We start from the raw sequence: 18,561 nt of genomic DNA, 5'->3' as shown, positions 1-18,561 counted from the left end.
ACGAGACACCTTCATCCCCGCCTTGTCTCTTTGATCCGACCAATCGCTCAGGATCTGCTCTTCCTGTTGTGTTAAGCTCAGCTGTCCAAAAAAAAACCCCTCGCAGACCAATCGGTGCGTCAGGCGGGTGGGCAGCTGGAGGCTTTGCCTTCCTCCGCCTTTAAGAAGTCAGATTCAGGTTTCTGTTGTCTCACATGCTGCTGTGGGAGCGGGACATGAGGAGAGCGCACGTTGCCGAACGCGGAGCGCCTTCACAGAGGCTCGGACAGGTTTCCACCCGCGTGGACGAAGGAGGGCGGCCGGGATCCGGAAACCAAGGGCTGAGTTCACGTGCGACAAGGTAGACAGACTGTTGAAGAAGTGGAACAGCAGAAGATTAAATGAAGGCGCGTCGTGGACGGAGTTTCTGAGCACGGACGGAAGAGACAGAAACCGCTCGGAGGGGAAGTGGAGACGGAGGCAAACTGAAGGAAGAACTGGTCTTCAGAGGAGGATTCAGTCACGCAAAAAAAGAGAAGGCAGGAAAAACGTGGCCAAGCATGCGAGAGGAGGAGCAGCTGAGTGATGACCACCCCGAGGAAGGAGTGGTTTCCCGTGAGGACACTGTGGGGAGACCTCTTTCCAACACCTGTCCGGTCGTCGTAGCAACGCCGGGGGTCGTCGGGCGAAAGCGACAGCTAACCTCGCACATGGAGGACCGCCTCGCGGTCAGTCCCACCACGCCTGCCGACGACGGCAAAGTCAAGCCGGGGAGCGACGTCCAGATCTACACTGCGAAAAAACTCAAGAGGAGCCCCCAGCACCGGTCGCCTTCCTCGGGCCCGTCGCTGTCGCCCGTCCCCGGTCCCAGCCCCGGAGGGCTCTCGTCGCTCGAGGACACCCACGCACAGAGGGTCATCGCCAACATAAGGGAGCGCCAACGGACACAGTCCCTCAATGAGGCGTTCGCCTCGCTGCGGAAGATCATCCCGACGTTGCCGTCCGACAAACTCAGCAAGATCCAGACCTTGAAGCTGGCGTCGCGCTACATTGACTTCTTGTACCAGGTTCTGCAGAGTGACGAGATGGACTCCAAGCTCGCCGGATGCAACTACCTGGCCCACGAGAGGCTGAGCTACGCCTTCTCTGTCTGGAGGATGGAGGGCGCCTGGTCGACTATGTCTGCCGGTCATTAGCTTTAGAGAAATTATTTCAAATATGACGAAATCCTCACAACAGGGAAATATTTTTACATTGACCGAGGAGATGATCAAACTGTGTGCGCTGAGCGGCAGACTCCAGTATCTACCACTTCATGTTGTATCAGTGTTTGACCTGCAGTGAAAAGACTCAGATTTGAGTTGATTTGGGGGTGGAGGTGGTCTTTCCATTGTCATCCAGCCACGCATCTGATGTACCGATGGACTGTTGTGCTGTTGCTGCTCTGCTTTGTGGAAAAGCGGTTGTTCCCCCTCACGAGTGTCAGTGGAGGTGTTCAGAAACCCCATCAAGGTAGATGTGAGTGTGTTAGGTTCTGTCTTTCAGAACATGTGTGTTCTGTTTACATAAATCAGGAGAGGTGAGAGAAACACAGCTGGTCCTCATTCAGCTTTCGTTCAGTCCCTCGACCTCGCGGTTCAGGACTCCCTGTCCCGAACCGCAGCATCCACGTGACCCCGCGGCCCATTGTGCTGGAAGCCCTCTGACCCCTCCGCTCTCTCAGGTTGTGAAGCTTGACAGCTGCTTTCAGCTGCTTTATCGCTTTGACTCGCTGATCCTCAGCGGTGAGATAGGTGGGCCCACCATCAGAGCGTTTTAGTCGAGGAAGTGTACACGTTTCGGGAGAAAAGCGGGAGCTGTAGAAAGGCTGAGGAGGACTAGAGACAGGACTGGAAAGACAGAATGTGGATGTTTTGAAGGCATGTTGGACCTTTGACTTTTCCAGACCCTTTCAACTCCTACTTTTCCAAGACTCCTGACATTTTATGTATCCCCGACCACCTCTGAACCTGAGTGGCGGTGGAAAAAGACGCCGCGGGCAGCCGCCGTCTCTCCTGCCTGAAGTTTCTCCTCCACACGCCAAAAGAACCCTCGCCCCTTTTGTTTCTTCTGGTGCCAAAAAAACCTCTCCTCTTAAAATTCTTTCCTCTCGTTCTGGCCCAGATTCGCTTGCGTTGCACGAAACGGTGATACAGTGGCGGCACGCTGACGAGGAGGAGTAATGAAAACAAACGGCCTCCAAAAAGCCATGAATCATGCGTGTCGCCATCAAAGGGGAGGCTGATGTGGCTCCCTGCTGGGCTCCCATAAACCACTGGGAGTGATGGAGGAGGTGAGAGCTGATTTATACACAAAAATGTGCACATATAGGTACAACTGTGTGCATGCACACACACAAAAAGCCCTTTCCTAATGAATTGGAGTTTGATAAAAAAAAAAAACCTAAATAGAGTTTTCATCTATCAAAGTGATTAAACAAAATCCACATAAATAAAAAAAGCACCACCTGCAAGCTTTAACTCAAGCAGACGTCGTGTTGTTTTGGTTCCAACTCACATCCATGACCAATCATTTCTTCCCTCATTGCCAGAATGCAGCAGAGAGCAGCAGCCTATCATTAGCGTGTCGCGGGGAGGCGGCTAATGTTTCCAGCTCCTGTGAAGTCCTTTACCCACAGTCCCACAGTCAGCACAGTGTGGTCTCGTGAGGCTAAACTCCACCGACACGCTAAAAGACACTTGACATTTAAAAAGAATTCTGTTCCGGGCCAGAACTGAAGGGATCGGTGTGTTTTTCTACGTAGCCTGAGGGAGGCTAGGCTAGCACAGGGGAACGGAGTCCGTTATGTTCTATAGACTCATTAAATTCAACGTGCTCTCGTCTGGTTTTCCTCCTGGGGAACTATGTCAGTGTTCGTTGCCTTTTTTCTGTTTTCAGATGTACTGGGTGTCCGGGTCGGCTTCTGTCAGGGATCGCCACGGTAACGTGTCCATCAGTTCTGTCCTTCCAGTCGCCCTGATCGCCATCTTTCTCTGATACAGGTGGAAACTGGATTCATGAAGGAAAAATCACCTGGCTCTGAATTAAGGATTTAATTAACCCCTAAAATGTTAGAAAATACCTTGAGATCAAAAAAGACTCTTTTGTGATTGAATCAGAAAAAAAAAAACATTTTATGGGTCATTATTAGACATAGTTTTTCTCCTATGTATAAAATAAATTCGGGAAGGGGTTTCAGAGAATTCAAAATGTATTTTCATTTAAAACTGCTGAATTAACAGCAAAACATGACACAATTTTTTCCGAATTAATGGGATAAATATGTTTTCATTTTTTGAGATGAATTTATATTACAATAATGGGAAAATATTTTGGATAAAATATGATTAAATGAAAAATATTCCAGTGATTTCCTGAATTAAGAACATATTGTGTTTTTTTTCAGGGAATGAATTAAAAATTGAGAGCTTTCTTACAAGGAAAACATGGTTTACTGTGTTCTTCTGAATTAAGATGAGTTCATGTTGAAATCAACCCTTTTTGTGATCAATTTTTCTGAACAAAACTATTATTATGGGTTCAGTTTTTCACGTTTAACTAAATGCATTCATGTTGGAAATATGTTTTTTTATTTCTGTTCTTCTGATGTGATAAAAACAAAGTCTAAAAATGAAATTTTCTATGTTTTCCAAATTAGTGAAAACCTTTTTTTTTTTTTTTTTTTGTCAAATACGTACCTCAGTTTTTCTGAATAGTTACAAATGAAAAGAAATTGTTTTACTTTGTTTCTTGAATGAATGAAGATGAATCAATTGGATAAATTAATATATTAATTCATATTCAAAGAATTTGCCTCTGGGATTGGTAAAGTTTTTTTTTTTAATGTATATTTTATTATTTTAATGAAAGAATGAATGAGACTGAAACAATAAACGCTCGCTGAATATTTTTTGTTAAATCTGGTTTGTGAATCATTAATATAAAGCTGCTGTTGATCAGAAACGAGTCTCTTCTCCTCAATTCAGAGAAATTAAAAACTTTTCTTGTTGATTCAGAGAAAATTATTTTTTTTCCTGATGTTTTTTCAATCCAAAAGGGTGACTCAAGTTTGGGGAGAACAAGTGGATGAGCTGTACAGTGGAGTAGTGGTTAGCTGTTTCATCACACAGTGGGAAGGGTCCCTGGTTTGAACCCTGATTCCTGATCCGGATGGATTCATGTGGAGTTTAAGAGGTGTATACAGAGAGAAATGATCCTCTTAAAAGTTAACAGGAATAAAACGGATCAAATCTGAAGTGTATCTGTATTGTTTTGATTTTCTCTTGCTCTTGTTGGTTTATTTCCACAAACATGTTGATGAAGGTTGCTCAGATTTGTTCGGCCTCCGCGGCCTCTCCGTCTCCTGTCTCTCTTGTTAAACTGTCTCTCTTGTTTCCCCCTTTTTTCCTTTGTTTTAATGAGGCCTGTGCGCCTTTGCCTGGTCAGCCAGGAACAGTTCGTTCCTGAAGCCAGAGGGAGCCACGGTTTTATCTCCGCTGTGCCTCGGAGCTTCAACTGCGAAGCCGTTAAAGCAAAAATGAAGAAAATGGTTAACAATGAAAACGAGACGGCTCATGAATACAGTGTGATTTGCATGTCCTCCTTGACCTCAGAACCGAGGACATAAGAAGACACCGCACATCATGAACTGGTGTGTTTTTAATCTCAGTAGTTTTATTAGAAGTGGTGAATTTCCAGGCATCGGACACACACACAGTGGAATCTGATGAAATTAGCAGATTATGATCAATGTAGAGCATTCGCTGCTCCACATCTGGATTTACCTTTCTTTAAAACCTACATCCTTATGAAAACAACTGCTGCATCTGTAATAATCCTTCATTCAGTGTTGTTCATTAATCATTACAGCCGGTGTGTTAGTTTATTATCCAACAAGCAGCTGAAATATTCTTACGGTGTTTTTGTCTCCAGGAAGGAGGTATGAATTGGAAATACAATGAAATATGAAGTTTAAGCACCTGGAACGTGAATATGGTACACACACACACACACACACACACACGGTGTGGTTGCCAGTGTTGGAGCTCTATTATAAATGAGTGATCTGAAAGTCAGTGACGACCTTGTCGGGGTTGTTTGAGGTTTTTCTGCCCTGCTGTTTCGCTGGCTGATAAATAAAGGTCTGTGTTTGCCAGATCGCTGTATATGACTCCCCGCTGCAGCGCCAGAATTCTTGGCTTCACGCGGCGCAGTTCCACCACAGACAGCGTTTTCCCTCCAGCTTCCAGCCGGAGCTGCACACAGCGACGTGGAGTCAGATGCAGTTTGAGGAGCTCGTCTGATGCACAGCGCTCACCTGGAGGGTTCATCCGTTCACCGTCTGTAGCCGCTTCACCCAGACCGGGATCACAGACCGCCGGAGCCTCGGCGGAGAAGAGCTTCCTCCTCCTGGCTCAGGAAGTCTGTCGCCCGACAGCTTTCCCCTCAGATCATGTTCTCCTCTTACCAACGCATCGTGGCCTCGAGGATCACACTGTGTGACGATGTTACACATTTGTGTGTCATGAGTGTGTACATGATCACTTTATTGTCCCTCCACTCAGGTAGCGTCCAGGCCAGTGGATTTCTAAAATGGACGATAAAAACAGGTCTCAGGGTTTGATGGGCTGAGAGTCGGGGTGTGCCGGTCAGCCTCTGGTGGGACGGATCCCTTCACCCTGTGATGATCCTCCAGCATGAAAACTGCAGCTTTCCTTTTGTCTTTTTCTGTTCTTCTCTCTTTCTTTTGCCAAACGTACAGCTTTGTTTCTGCTTCTGTTTCTGTTTATGCGCCGGTGTTTCAAACGTGGCTCCGTTTTTAAGATCCCACCAGGAGCAACGTGGGAAAGGGGCTCGTTGGGTAATCTCCGCTGGACTCCTGCGACTCCTGCTCAAGCACGAACTCAGTCTTTGTATGATCAGAATGTGATGGATGACCTTTTGTACATGACATCCTGCATCTATGTTTGAGGTATTGCCTCTTGTCATTTATAAAACAATTTTCGACTGTTGCAACACTCTGGCTTTCTTGGCTCTCGGGGCTCCACTGCACATGCTTCAGATGAATGCATCCCTCGCGAGTCTCGCTAGCAGCCAGAAATAAAACATATGCATAACAGGACTATTTCAGGACAAAAACTGGCAAATGCTCGACTAAACAGCTAGAGAGAAAATACAAAAGCTGTTAAAATCGATCCAGTTAGTCCATTGGAAACTCGTGTCCCTCGCTGGGAATGGACTCCTTTAGCAACTTTAGCACTGGGTAAGGAACAGATGAGCAGCTTTCAGTCTCCAATTTCCCAGAACTCAATAAAATGGGGCAATCTATGAAGGCCTTGCCTCATTTTTCAAAGAATATACTACATTTTGATGCTAGATACAACAGCAAACCTTCAGAAGTCCAACAAATGAAATGATTTGATGGTACGGCGTCATAACGTCTCGGCTCATGGTAACGTTAGTGTTCCTGTTGGCATGCTTGGACAAAACAAGCAAGAAAAGATCAGGTTTATAATGCAAATTATTTTTTAATCAAGAGGAACAGACAAAAAAAGTACAAAATAGACAATCTTTCTATACATATACATGGTAGGAAAAGGGAAAGAAAAAAAAACACAGAATAATACAGAAAGAGCATGAAACAAAGATTTCAGAGTCATGTTTAGAAGATACACAGCTACTTTAAGTCCAGTTAGTCGAGAGTTACCAATACACATACTACTGATGCATCAAGGCACGGCGTGCGACGTGTATTTTGGTCTTGGAGGTTCTATTTACAGCGTCTTCCTTTAAGACGAAGGTAGAAAACGACATCTTTTAATAAAGGGAATTAAGAGTTGAGGCAACAGCGGCCTCCGTGTAAGACCAGGGAGTAAGAACAGCCACTGGGAATATGATACAGGTCATTTACAGTATCTGGCCAACACACAAACATTCACACTTTGCAAGTGCACCACGCGAGATGGAAACGCCAACCACACTTGCTCTGTGCGTCTCTCTCTCACACACACACACACACACACATCTTCATAGACACCTTCGTGCACGCTCCTGCTGGATGCAGCATGTTGTGGCGGTGCTGCCAGGAACACGACAGACTCAACGGGAGGACATGAGCAACTGCACCCTTCACAAGTCTTTCACACGCTGGTTTTTTTTTTTTTCCCCACCAACAGCAGGCATTCTGCCATCGAACGACACAATCTTCAGCTGGGATTCCTGCTGTCCCACAGTGGAAGTTAAAAGTTAAAATCTGAGGCCTTCTATTGGGCAGACGATGCCCAGAGTTGGATGAAAAGAAACAATCACATGGTTTTCGACCTGAATGCTGCACTTCAGCTGGTTGCAAACAACTAAATATGTGTCTGTTTGAATCCACGTCAGGCTTTCCTATTTTTGATTTCTGAGTTTTGAAAACTCACAGGAAAGCCAAATTCTAACCGTTTCTGCAATGAAAAACAAAAAAACAAAAAAACAAAAACAGAACACAAAGATTGAGAAAGTAGTCAAATACAGAACGATTCGTCTCTGTTTCAAGCAAAGTTTAGTGTCAAGATCCTGCTCAGTGATCCTAAAGGTACAGTATATCTGCGTTTAGCTGAAACGACCTGAAAATGGGTTAAGTTTAAGTCAGATGGACGTATTGACACCTCTGTGTAAATAGTGAGCCACTATAACCTGACAACACGCTGGATCTACAAGACCCCAGTTTAACGTGATCATGCCTGGCGTTTGCCTGTTAAAGTTTCGAATCTGAACGAAAATCCAAGTACTTTTAAGCTAATAGTTCAACAGTATTTGAAACTACACAGTGGTACAGAGAGCCGTTTTAGCATTGAGCTCATTTTCAGTGAAGATTCTCACTTGGTTAACTCTGGTTCTGAGGGTTCTGAATGACAGCTGGGTGGTTGGTCCATACAGTAACTCACCACCACATTGTTCAGTTCTTCCATACTGTACCTTTAAAGAGCCTACAGTGACAGATCAGCTATCAGGTCATCTGAATGGTCACACTGAAGATTTACACAACTTTGATTAGTTGATGGACAAGTACATACAAACAAAGGAAAAAAAAAGAATTATTTTTGGAACGCAGAATCCTTTCATGCTCCGAGAGCCGGGCGGATTGAAAACAAAAACAGAACAAAACAAAAAACAAAAACAAAAAAAAAAAGAACATGTGAAGTTAATGATCAGCATGAGTTCTCTGTTTTACCACGGCACGGTTAATTCTAATTGTAAAATTAGTTATTTGAAACTGTTCTCCAATAACCCACAAATACAAATCATCAGTTTTCCTTAATTAGATTATTTTTTTCCAGGTTTCTTGACCAGGCTCGGTCAACGTACTTGTAAAGCAAACAGCATACAAAAAGACTGCATATGTGACGTTTCCCCCAAAATCCACAGGTTGAAAACATTGTCTTGAAAGAGTAAGAGCCCCTGGTGTTGCTTTCATACGGTCCCTTTGCCAAGTGCAGGTTGTTTTAAGGCAGTTTTCTTTGGGTGATGTCCATTAAGTGCATTAACAGTATTGCTCGTGCGCAACAATACGCTGGTCCTCAGTGGGAATGAACGCTCCTTTAGTCTCCAATATAAACAATAATACACAGTATTCAATACTAGTGGTACGTCAAGACGTTGTCATCGCTGGGGAAATGTGTGTGTGTGTGTGTGTGTGTAGGGGGGTTCGCGTGTGAATCGGAGACACCGAACAGCAGTGAAAGAAAAACAGCCCTGTTGGGAGAAATCATGCCTACTTCCTGGATTCACTTCATCGGGACGGGAATACGACCCCAGGCTACGGCGTCCGCGACGAGGATCAGACCATCCGGCATGAGATTTCAGATGAAATGTGGGGGAAGAAAAACATCATTTCATCCAAATCAAAAAGAAAGAAAAAAAGAAACATTAAATAATCAACAAAGAGGAATTGTTTTGTTTTTTTGCTGTCTTTTTTCCCAGAGCTTTGGAATTTCTTATGGTTCACATTATGGAATGAACAGTGCAATAAAACAACAAAGGACAATTGTCCTTTCTTTGTTTACACAAAACCACAGTTGTCCATGTTGTGTCTTCATCTTTCCTTCTCTTCCCTCCAAAGTTCTTTGTCGCCGTCTTTTAGTGGTTAAACTGCATGAAACGACATCGATCTGACCGCTTCCTCTTCTGCATGGAAGTTTTTAAACATTGTTTTTTTCTTTTTGCATCATATCCATGAAAGGCGTTTGGATCGCGCTGAAACAGTCGGTTGGTTCTGCCTCCTTCAGCCCCGGTTCCTGAAACGGGGAGAGGATTTACGATCCCATCTCCTCCTCTGGATCCCGACGTCGCTTTGTTAAGGCAAAGTGAAGGCAGTCAAACGGTTGCTGGTGCTTCAAGAGAAAGGTCCGCACACACACTCACACACTCTCACACATATGTCAGTCATGAAACAGGAGAAGTCTATCAACACGGACTTGTATTGCTCTTTGGTGAGGTTTCCGGAGGTTTCTCAGCTGCAGGTAGTGCCGCCGGCGTCGGCCCAGTGCTCGCCAGCATTGAGGTGTTCATACAGGCAGATATGAGAGGTTCAGCATTGTGTTGGTGTGTGTGTGTGTGTGAGGAAGGCTAGAGGCTTGGGGGGGGCGGTCAGTGGCATTCACGAATGCGTCCCCTTCATGTTTTTCGACAGCGCAGGAAGGCCTGGTTCCTGAAGGTTGAGTTCTGCGAGGTGATTGGTTGGAGTTTCCTACATGGAGTCGCTGTCGTGCTCCATCGGCTCATCTGGGAGGCTGAGAGTGGGAAGGAAATAAAAAATCTTAGTGGGAATCTTAAAGAGCGCTATGAACTGAAAAGGTCTGAGCTCAAAGCATTAGAGGCGTTTGGGAGAGTCCACATCCGCTGCTTCAGACGGGATGTTGAGCATGCAAACGACAGCAAATGTGCAACAAATGTGCTTCTTCAATCAATACCCGATGTGGTTTGGGTGTAACGTCGAGTCAGAACGTCAACTTTCACTCGCTTTAGCAATGTTGCCCGAAGGAGTAAAGTGAAAACGGTGGTGGAGTCGTGGGACTGAGGACGGTCGAGGTGGAGCAGATAAACTGTTCCTGTGTGACGGCTCACGCACCGATACCGAGAGCCGGGTCCGATACTGAACAGAGCGCTCTTACTCCTGAACGTTCCCTGATACGACGTCACCCACCAGCAGAAGCACGAGAAACGCCAGCGGGTTGAGATTCCATCTGATGTAAAACGTGTCACAGAAATCCGAGCGTGCCTCATTTTCAGATCATCGGATCATCGCGACGCAAATGTTTGGGTTACACCGGTGTAGGTGCTGGACAGGATAATGACCGCGGTGCGTTGGATACCTCTGGCTGGGAAGGACTCCCACGGAGAGCGAGGCCAAGGCGCTGACGGCGTCCGCCTCCTCACAGTCTCTGCTCTGCGCCGCCAGGTATGACAACCCCACGGATCCGGCGGAGGCCTTCACATTCTGCCAGTACTGACCTGAAACGCAGGCAAAAAGCCACTCAGAGATCATTCTGAGCCGGTTCATGGCAGGAGAGACCTGACGAAGACGGAGAAGTGTAATCATCAAAGATCTGCTCACTTTGTATCTGTATGACCGTCTGCAGAGAGCGGACCGCGTTGGCGTTGGGCTTCTGGAGGAGGACGTCTTCCGGTAAAGGGTCCTACAGGACGACATGAGGACACACAGCTGTAATCTCATGTCTCTTTAAGGACCAATGCTTGGTTAGGAAGTGGATTAAACACAAGACATTTACATGATGAGTCCTGTCAGGAGATGATAAGTGTTAAAATGGTTTAAAAAGGAAAAGACTCTTTAAGGACATGCTTTTCATTACATGTCTTATGTAAATGTGACTGATGGAGTCAAACCATAACGGTATAAAGGTCAAAGGCATCTTAGAAACTTCAGTGTATACAAGTAATGCGTATTAGCTCCTGACTAAAGTTACTCATTACTAACCATGTGTTTGACACCACTGGTTTAGAAGATAAATGGATTCACCCTCTAATATCAGAAAGTCAGAGTTACTGCAGAAGCCAGACTTAAACACAGCCTCATGGTCCAGAACTACCCGGTCCTCTAAATAAAGCCTTCGGCGGTGGGCGTGTGCTTCTCGATCCGCCTCACCGGTAAACCCAGGAGCGCGCCGACGCAGGCCTCCGACGCGTCGCAGATCGCCGTGAGATCGTGGCCTCCCTCCAGGGCCAGAACCAGACGACCTCCTGCCAGGGACATCAGCTGGCGGGTCAGGAAGCCAAAACCTGAGGCAGACACACACACACACACACACACACACACACACACACACACACACACACACACCATGAATACTGTCTTCACTGGGAACCTCACTGAGTTTGTCTAGTTTTGAATATTCTATGAAAACAAAGTCTATTTCTGCTGAGTGGGTCCTCCCCACTAATTACTACATTTATGGTAACATCACTGACAAAAAGCGGCACAATCCTCTCCTCTGGCGCTCGCTTGACAGGCGCTGCAATAATCTATTAATACCTCCAAATAGCCACATGGTCTCTGTTTCTGGCTGTATTTGAGGCCCTGAGGTTTCAGACCCTGCAGGACAGAACGTTCAGCCGGCGGCGGGGAGGCCTGCTTACATTTGGCGGAGACCTTGTATCCTCCGAGGGGAACGGGGTTTCCCTCGGCCGCGTCGAAGCCGGCCGACACCAGAACCACGTCCGGGGAGAACTCCTGGGCGATGGGCATCACCACGGACCTGCAGGGGAGGAGCAGCAGACCGGATGAGACCAGATGCAGCAGCGCAGATCACACAGGACTCAAACTCTGGACCAAAACCTCCATCCTGCTCACAGATCGATGGTTTTCCTCTCGGGCAACAGCAGCAACGTTTCAGAAAAGCTGCATTACAGCCTGTTTAAACGGACCTTGGGAGCCGTTTCCAAAAAGTTGCGTTGTTCGAGGCTCTGAACACCGTTGTCGTGTCAACAGACAAACTGCAACCAAAGTTTTCCCTTTTGAAAATGTCACTGTGTAAACGACGTCTTCAGTCTTACACAGGACTTTAAACGTTTCCATCAGTTCTTGTTGATTATTTCATGTTATTTTTTTATTCTGCAGGAAATGAGAAATATACAAACTGAAACCCAAACTAGAACTACGCCACGCCAAAATTAAAGTGAAGGATGGAATAACTTCGGCGTTCTTCACAGCCATGGATGCTAACACTGAGCTAGTGTCTCATTAGCGTCTCTCTGGGGGAAATAGTCAAGGATAAATGACACCACCTAGTGGCCGCAAAGGGAGATACACCGTTTTCATTAAATCAACTGATTTAATTTGAGTTGCACAAAACTTGGATAATCAGTCACACTAACTCGCCGCGCTAACCGTGTCCTTATATTATGAAGTCCATCACATTATGACTGATGTGTATCAGACTCGTCCAACCAGCTGTAGCCCACATTTCAGTCGATTCACATGTTAGTGAGGCACTGACAGACTGGCCTGAGCCTGGATTTATTCACACAGGAAGCCCCCAAACACTGGGTCTTTCCCAACCGGGCACCTCACCGGGACAATGCAAATATTTATGATCCGGTCCAAAAGAAATCATTAACCCTGCGAGTGGAACCAGAGTCTGGCTCGAGCAGTGCCGACAATGAGCGATTGTGTCTCTGTCCGGGAGAACTGAGACGAGAAACGTCCCGAAGCGAAATGCCAATGTTGTTGAGGAGGGGGCGTGCGCTGTCCGGACGGGGAGAGAGGCTCGGCGCGGCGGCGAAGTTCAAAGCCGCGGCGTGCGAGTCTGGTTCCCATTACAGGCTTGTCACTCTCCTCACGTCATTGACAACACAGAGAAAAGAGGAAAAGAAGGCCATCTGGGATCCATTTACCTTCATTATTCTGCCGGGGGGGACCTCCCCTCCCTCCCCTCCCTCCCCTCCCCTCCATGCACACATACTCACACAAACACGCACACATCTTAAAGCACACGTTCACATGTCCAAGAGGCGCACTGCTGTCATGACAGCATGCAGACGGACAGCATGATCTCACGGAGGGAAGACGACGAACCGGACAGACAAAACGCAGAAATCACACTTTCCTTCGCCACGGCGTCCGTTCTGCACCGGCGAGGGCCCGAATCTCACATGGTGACGCGAAAATGAATCAAGAGCATGCACGCATTCCACCACACACACACACACACACACACACACACACACACAAAACCGCAAAAAACCCAACTCCCACCTCCCCTGTAGAGCCATTAAAGCCCTCCGAGAGGGAAACTACAGACAAACTAATGGAAAGATGGAGGGGCTGCAGAGAGGGCGGGGGAGGGGAGGGGATGCTTATTAAAGATCAATCAGGGGAGGACAGGAAGAGGGTGAGAATGTGTGTGTGTGTGTGCGCGCAGGGCTGGTAGCGCTGATGGAAAAAAGTGTGTGTGTGTGTCAGGGGGGAGATTTCGAGTGAAGGATAAGGTGAAAAAGCTCAGGCTCACAAACTGGAACCATAAAACGGCTTTAAGGCTTTGTTTTTTTCCACAGGCTGGATGCTGAGAACTTTATTAATTACTGAAATGGGGGGGGCGGGGGGTAAGAATGGTGGGAGGGTGAGATGTTTTGATTTAACGAAAGAAAGAAAAGAAGAAAAAAAGTTGTATTTTTTTCAGTTGTAATAGTGAAGGGGCTTCCCATTAAGGCTGAAAAAAGAGATTATGTGCACTGGCACACGATTCATAGCAATAATTAGAACTCCCACAGGAAGCCTGCTTAAAAAACAGCTTTAAATATCACTAAACCTCCTCTGTGAAAGCAACAGGAGCATCCACTCATTCTGAACCCTTTCTCTTCATGGTTCTGGGTTCTGGAGTTCTGTGTTCATTAATGTTCCTTATTGAAGGGCAGATGGGAAGCTCATCTGCAGGGTCCGTCTATTCTCTCCTCTAAACTCAACCGGGACAGCAGAGAGCTTCTTTTTTGCGTCACATTTGGTGCTGTATAAATAAAATTTAATTGAACTTAGTTTATGTTACATAACAGCTGTCGACAGTCCATCACACATTCCTCTAGTAAAAAGACAATAGTACCAGCTTCAATCCAGTAAATGTATGCACCTGTGTTCACATTACTTTGTTTTCTATTCAGTTTGTCTCCTGCTAGAATTCGTGCTGAATATTAGATGAACATGCATCCCGCAGTAATGCGACTTACCAGAGATGCAGATTCGTTCTTTCAGATCACTGCTCTCTATAATTGTTGTTAAGAAATCATGCAAAATCACACTTTTCTGTCATACTGAAGCCTCTGTTGTTTAGAATCTGCATAACATGACTGTGGAGTGTGGAGCAGCCTGTGTTTTTGTATTTCTCATGTGTGTGTCTGCACCACTGTGCCGTCCCAGCGGGAATGGGTGTGTGTCCTCTGGTCTTGAGCTGGACTGTAACGTCACCTCGAGGCCCTGCTGCAGCTCTCCAGGTTCAGAGGTTAAGCCCGGCTCTTAAAGAACCAGAGGAACAGTAGTCTGATTGCTTTATGAGACATTAGAATTTGTCTCTGTTAGAATAGTGGGTAAACACTCTATCCTTCAAAATACCCTTTCATCTTGTCATCAATGTCTTTAGTTTCAGCTGTAATTCATGCCAGCTACTCTGACCCTGTGGCTCCTCCTAAGGCAATGCGCTGGCCGGTTTTGCACTCTTGAACCAGGTCCTGTGATCTGGCCCCTCGTGGGATGAAACCCATGTTAACACAACTTTTTGTCTTCTGTTCAAATCCTTCAACATCATCGGCTCAATACCAGCGAGCGTTTCTAGTTCTTTCCGTGCGCATTGCACACATGTTCTTTGTTTTTCCTGAGTTACTTCGGTGGGAGAAATGTGTTTTTCAATAGCTTTCAGCTGTAATTTGTGGATTTAGACTCGGCTAACATTAGTAGTTATTCTGAAAAACTGAGCAGACAATGATGTGCAGGGTTTTGATGTGGTAAACTGTCACCATCTGGAGCTCCGGGCTCGCTCAAACAAATACAACACCGCTCACAGCTTCTATTGAGTCCAGATCCGAACATGAGGCCAGTCCAGAGGACACTTTGCATTAACGGAGCCGTTAGCCGCCTCCTCCGGGTCCGATGACTGAGGAGGGGGATTCAGCTCCAACGTGTCCCGAAACAAACCGCATTCGGTGGATGTTTGTTCTCGTATCAATCAAGCTGCGGAGGCTGGAAATGGGCAGAAGCACAGAAGAGTGGGCAGCGTCCAACACTCTGGAGGTCTCTCTCTCTCTCTCTCTCTCTCTCTCTCGCCATGAAAACAAAACGCTGAAGCCAGCGGCATTCTGAAGCTACTGGATCTTGAACGATCAGAACCGGACGATAAATGGTCTTAAAGCGATCCAAACTGCTCACAGCAGATACGGCACGCAACCATCTGTGAGCTTTTCTCATTCGAGCCGTAGGAACGCTGCACATTTCTGCAGATTTCCTCATTTCCTGTGAATCTGAAGTGCCGGTAAAACTGGACATGTCGCTTCCATGAAGGTTCGATCTGTTCTACCTCAGAAACACGGAGCAGCGGGGACAAAATTTGTCTTTCCTTGCTTTGCTCCAGCAGGAGGTCAGAGGTCAGGGGTCAGGGTGTGTGCTTGGACTCACACAGCAGTGTGTGTGAACATATCTACACCATCGCGCTTGCACTGTGCACGTAAACACGTGCATTCTCGTGCGCACATACACCCCTCCTTCGCCGTTCTGTCTGCGCCCTCGCCGCCGTGCCCCCCTTTTTTTCCCGTAACCGTGCGGTTGCCACGGTTTCTGGATGCGCCAGACGACCGAAGCCCACACGACTGAAACTTTATTGGTGCTAAACACCCACCAATGACAATTATCCAGCCCACCGGCAGGAAGTAACGGTCCGCAATCTGCCAAACACACGAGCCGGGGAGCGTTTACTGTAAAGCCTCTGAAGTTATGGGAAGCAGAGCGCGCCAGACACATGCGCTCCAAATGACAAGGATTATTAATTACGCAAGAAAGTACGTCAGAGGCGATGCGGGGCCGGCCTCTGATCAGCCTGAGTGTGTTTGTTGTGGCTCGGTGGAAAGGAAATGAGAGAAAATCCTGTGATCAGGCCGAATCTCCTGATTCTGATCAATATGAAACGTCGGGACGCAGGTGGTGGCAAAAACCTGTGGCGGGGGAATAAACTAAGCGTTTTCAGCTCCATTTCACAACTTTGAATAATTATTCTCTTTCATTTGTTCTGGACTACTTCCTACTGGGTTGTCAAAACACAGGAAATGATTATTTTATTTCCTTTGAATGTTTTCTGCTCATGTTGCCATGAAAAATATAAAAAATCAAACATCATGAGTTAAAAAATCTAATTTCCTGCATTAAAATCAGATAAAAAGACCTAAAACAGCATCGTCTTCAGCGTTTGTGACGTTTCATAACGGTTTTCCAAACACTGCAGTGTAAACGCCAAGCTGCTCTGTATTTTGACTTGATCTCTGTGGTGGAGGGGAAACGTGACAGTGCTCAAGCTGCCGGTGGCGTCACGCCGCCCTGGACTCCTACCTGAACGCAGCGAGGTACTCGGCGTCTCCCATGGGGGGGTCCAGGCCTCCCGTCCACGCCACGTTGACGTTGAAGCCCTCGCCGGCCTCAGAGCCCACCTGAACCCAGAGGTGTGTTACTTTCCTCAGATCATCCAGCCCGGCCAAGACTCAGAGAGTCTCCGGAGTCGGACCCACCTCAGCCGGCGAGCCGCTGCCGGGGAAGAAGTTCCCATCGTCGTAACGGTGAAGTGAGATGTAGAGAACGCTGGGGTCGCTGTAGAACACCTGCTGGGTGCCGTTGCCGTGGTGAACGTCCTGGACGAGAGAGGGAAGGTCAACATGCTGACTCAGCGCGAGCAGCAGCGGAGCCGCCGGCTCCACGGGTCGAGGGGAAAGGAGAGGAAGAGGAAGTCTCACCCAGTCAACGATGAGGATCTTGCTGACGCTGAGCTTGTGCTGGAGCTGCTTGGCGGCGATGGCCACAGAGTTGAAGTAACAGAAACCCCTGAGCGAAACACAAAGACAGATTACAGCAGGGGAAGGAAAAGAAAAGTAAAAACAACTCAGGGCGAGTGACCAGTGCTTCTTCATACACAGACACCGCAAATCAAGAAGTCTAAAGGTATTAAAGAAAGACGACTGGCGGTGGACATTACTGCAACGAGGAATTATTCTGCCTCCATTTATATTTGGCTGATTGATCAGTAACAGTTTCCTTTACTGGCTCAGTGATGTTCATACAGCGACGCCTGTCAAAAATGTGAACAACTCAGCACATGAAAGGGACTGTGCACACCGAAAAGAGGAGATAAGCTGTGCAAACACACACACACACACACACACACACACACACACACACACACACACACACACACACACACACACCCTTACATGGGATTGGAGGGGTCTGCATGGTGTCCAGGTGGTCTGACCACAGCGAAGCCGTTCTGTATGAAAAGAGGAAGCAGTTATTTTTTTAATTCTTGACTCACAGAGATGTTGTTAATACTTCCAAACATTTTCACATTTCTTTCATATTCGGAAGAAAAAAAGAAAAATCACAGCACCCACGAAAACCAACAACCAAAATGAGAATTAATTATCGAGGTGTTTGTTGACATGAAACAAAAATGCAGCTTTCTGACTGTGAATTCACTTTTTCTGCTCTGTAAATAACAGTCAACACATCTAAATACATTTATACCTTGTAACTTGAATTACAGCCTAATTAAACTTACAATAAACAGATGAGCAAACTGTAATAATACCCAGAAAAATAGTTTTATTTTGAAAAAATTAAATCATATTTATGAATCATTGGCTGTAATTCTTACATTTTTAAAGCATTTTTGTTTTTTAATGCTCCTTCAATCGTGTAACGACTTATTAGATAAGTGGAAAATTGTTATTACACTCTTATTAGAACTACACTACAGATAAAAGAGCTGCTTCGATACCAGTACACAATCCTCGTAGTTACGTTCACAGTCATGGCGCTCCTGGTAAAACCCAGCCGGTCCTGAATGACGCGTGTCAGGACCAGCAGCAGCAGGCGGAGCAGAGACGAACAGCAGTTTAAAGATTCTTTACTATTACTGAGGACAGACTGCAGATTCTGTTCTGCCAAAACGTCGAGACGAGGTGAAAACTAGTTCGCACAACACCAGCAGCTGAGGAAAGACTTCAGCTTTCATCATGTTTTGTCCCCTTCATGGAGTCAGCAGCAGCTCGGCGTGACGGCGAGCATCGATGTGAGGAGTTTCACCCAGAAGTCCAGCGGCTGCAGGAGCAGAACAGGCTCTGCAGACCGAGCCCGATCCGCCCCGGCGTCACTTCCCGGCTCCACATTCTCACTCCGACCAATCAGGCTCATGTCTGGCAGTTTTAAAGTGTTTGCAGAAAATGTCATGTGTGTCCCAGAGTCTTAACGACAACAAGGAGGAGGAGGAGGACGTTTAGCGCCGTGTTGTGACAGAAACA

General features: G+C 46.6%; 2 protein-coding genes across 3 annotated transcripts in view; one reads left to right on the top strand and one right to left on the bottom strand.

The window, feature by feature from the left end:
- The first annotated feature begins 214 nt into the window (after positions 1 to 214).
- On the top strand, positions 215 to 3,690 carry LOC115408199 (twist-related protein 2-like). The gene has a single exon (XM_030118835.1). It carries the CDS (start codon positions 540 to 542, stop codon positions 1,173 to 1,175), a length of 636 nt encoding a protein of 211 aa, XP_029974695.1. The 5' UTR covers positions 215 to 539; the 3' UTR covers positions 1,176 to 3,690.
- Positions 3,691 to 7,129: 3,439 nt separating this feature from the next.
- Positions 7,130 to 18,561, bottom strand: part of hdac7a (histone deacetylase 7a) — a 61,299-nt gene continuing 49,867 nt past the window's right edge. For both annotated transcript variants that reach the window (XM_030118762.1, XM_030118761.1), the window contains exons 18-26: positions 17,473 to 17,528; positions 16,999 to 17,086; positions 16,777 to 16,896; positions 16,601 to 16,698; positions 11,656 to 11,774; positions 11,165 to 11,298; positions 10,616 to 10,697; positions 10,374 to 10,512; positions 7,130 to 9,791 (exon numbers count right to left, since the gene is read on the bottom strand). In XM_030118762.1, coding sequence (XP_029974622.1) covers positions 9,749 to 9,791; positions 10,374 to 10,512; positions 10,616 to 10,697; positions 11,165 to 11,298; positions 11,656 to 11,774; positions 16,601 to 16,698; positions 16,777 to 16,896; positions 16,999 to 17,086; positions 17,473 to 17,528 — 879 coding nt within the window. In that variant the 3' untranslated portion in view covers positions 7,130 to 9,748. The remainder of the gene's footprint in view (positions 9,792 to 10,373; positions 10,513 to 10,615; positions 10,698 to 11,164; positions 11,299 to 11,655; positions 11,775 to 16,600; positions 16,699 to 16,776; positions 16,897 to 16,998; positions 17,087 to 17,472; positions 17,529 to 18,561) is intronic.

Source organism: Salarias fasciatus, chromosome 20 (assembly GCF_902148845.1).
Source record: "Salarias fasciatus chromosome 20, fSalaFa1.1, whole genome shotgun sequence".
NCBI lineage: Eukaryota > Metazoa > Chordata > Actinopteri > Blenniiformes > Blenniidae > Salarias > Salarias fasciatus.
Note: the sequence above shows the minus strand (reverse complement) of the source record. Positions and strands in the feature narration are given on the sequence as shown.

Excerpts from the sequence above, each read along its gene's own strand:
- LOC115408199 (XM_030118835.1), top strand. The coding sequence starts at position 540 with ATGCGAGAGGAGGAGCAGCTGAGTGATGACCACCCCGAGGAAGGAGTG.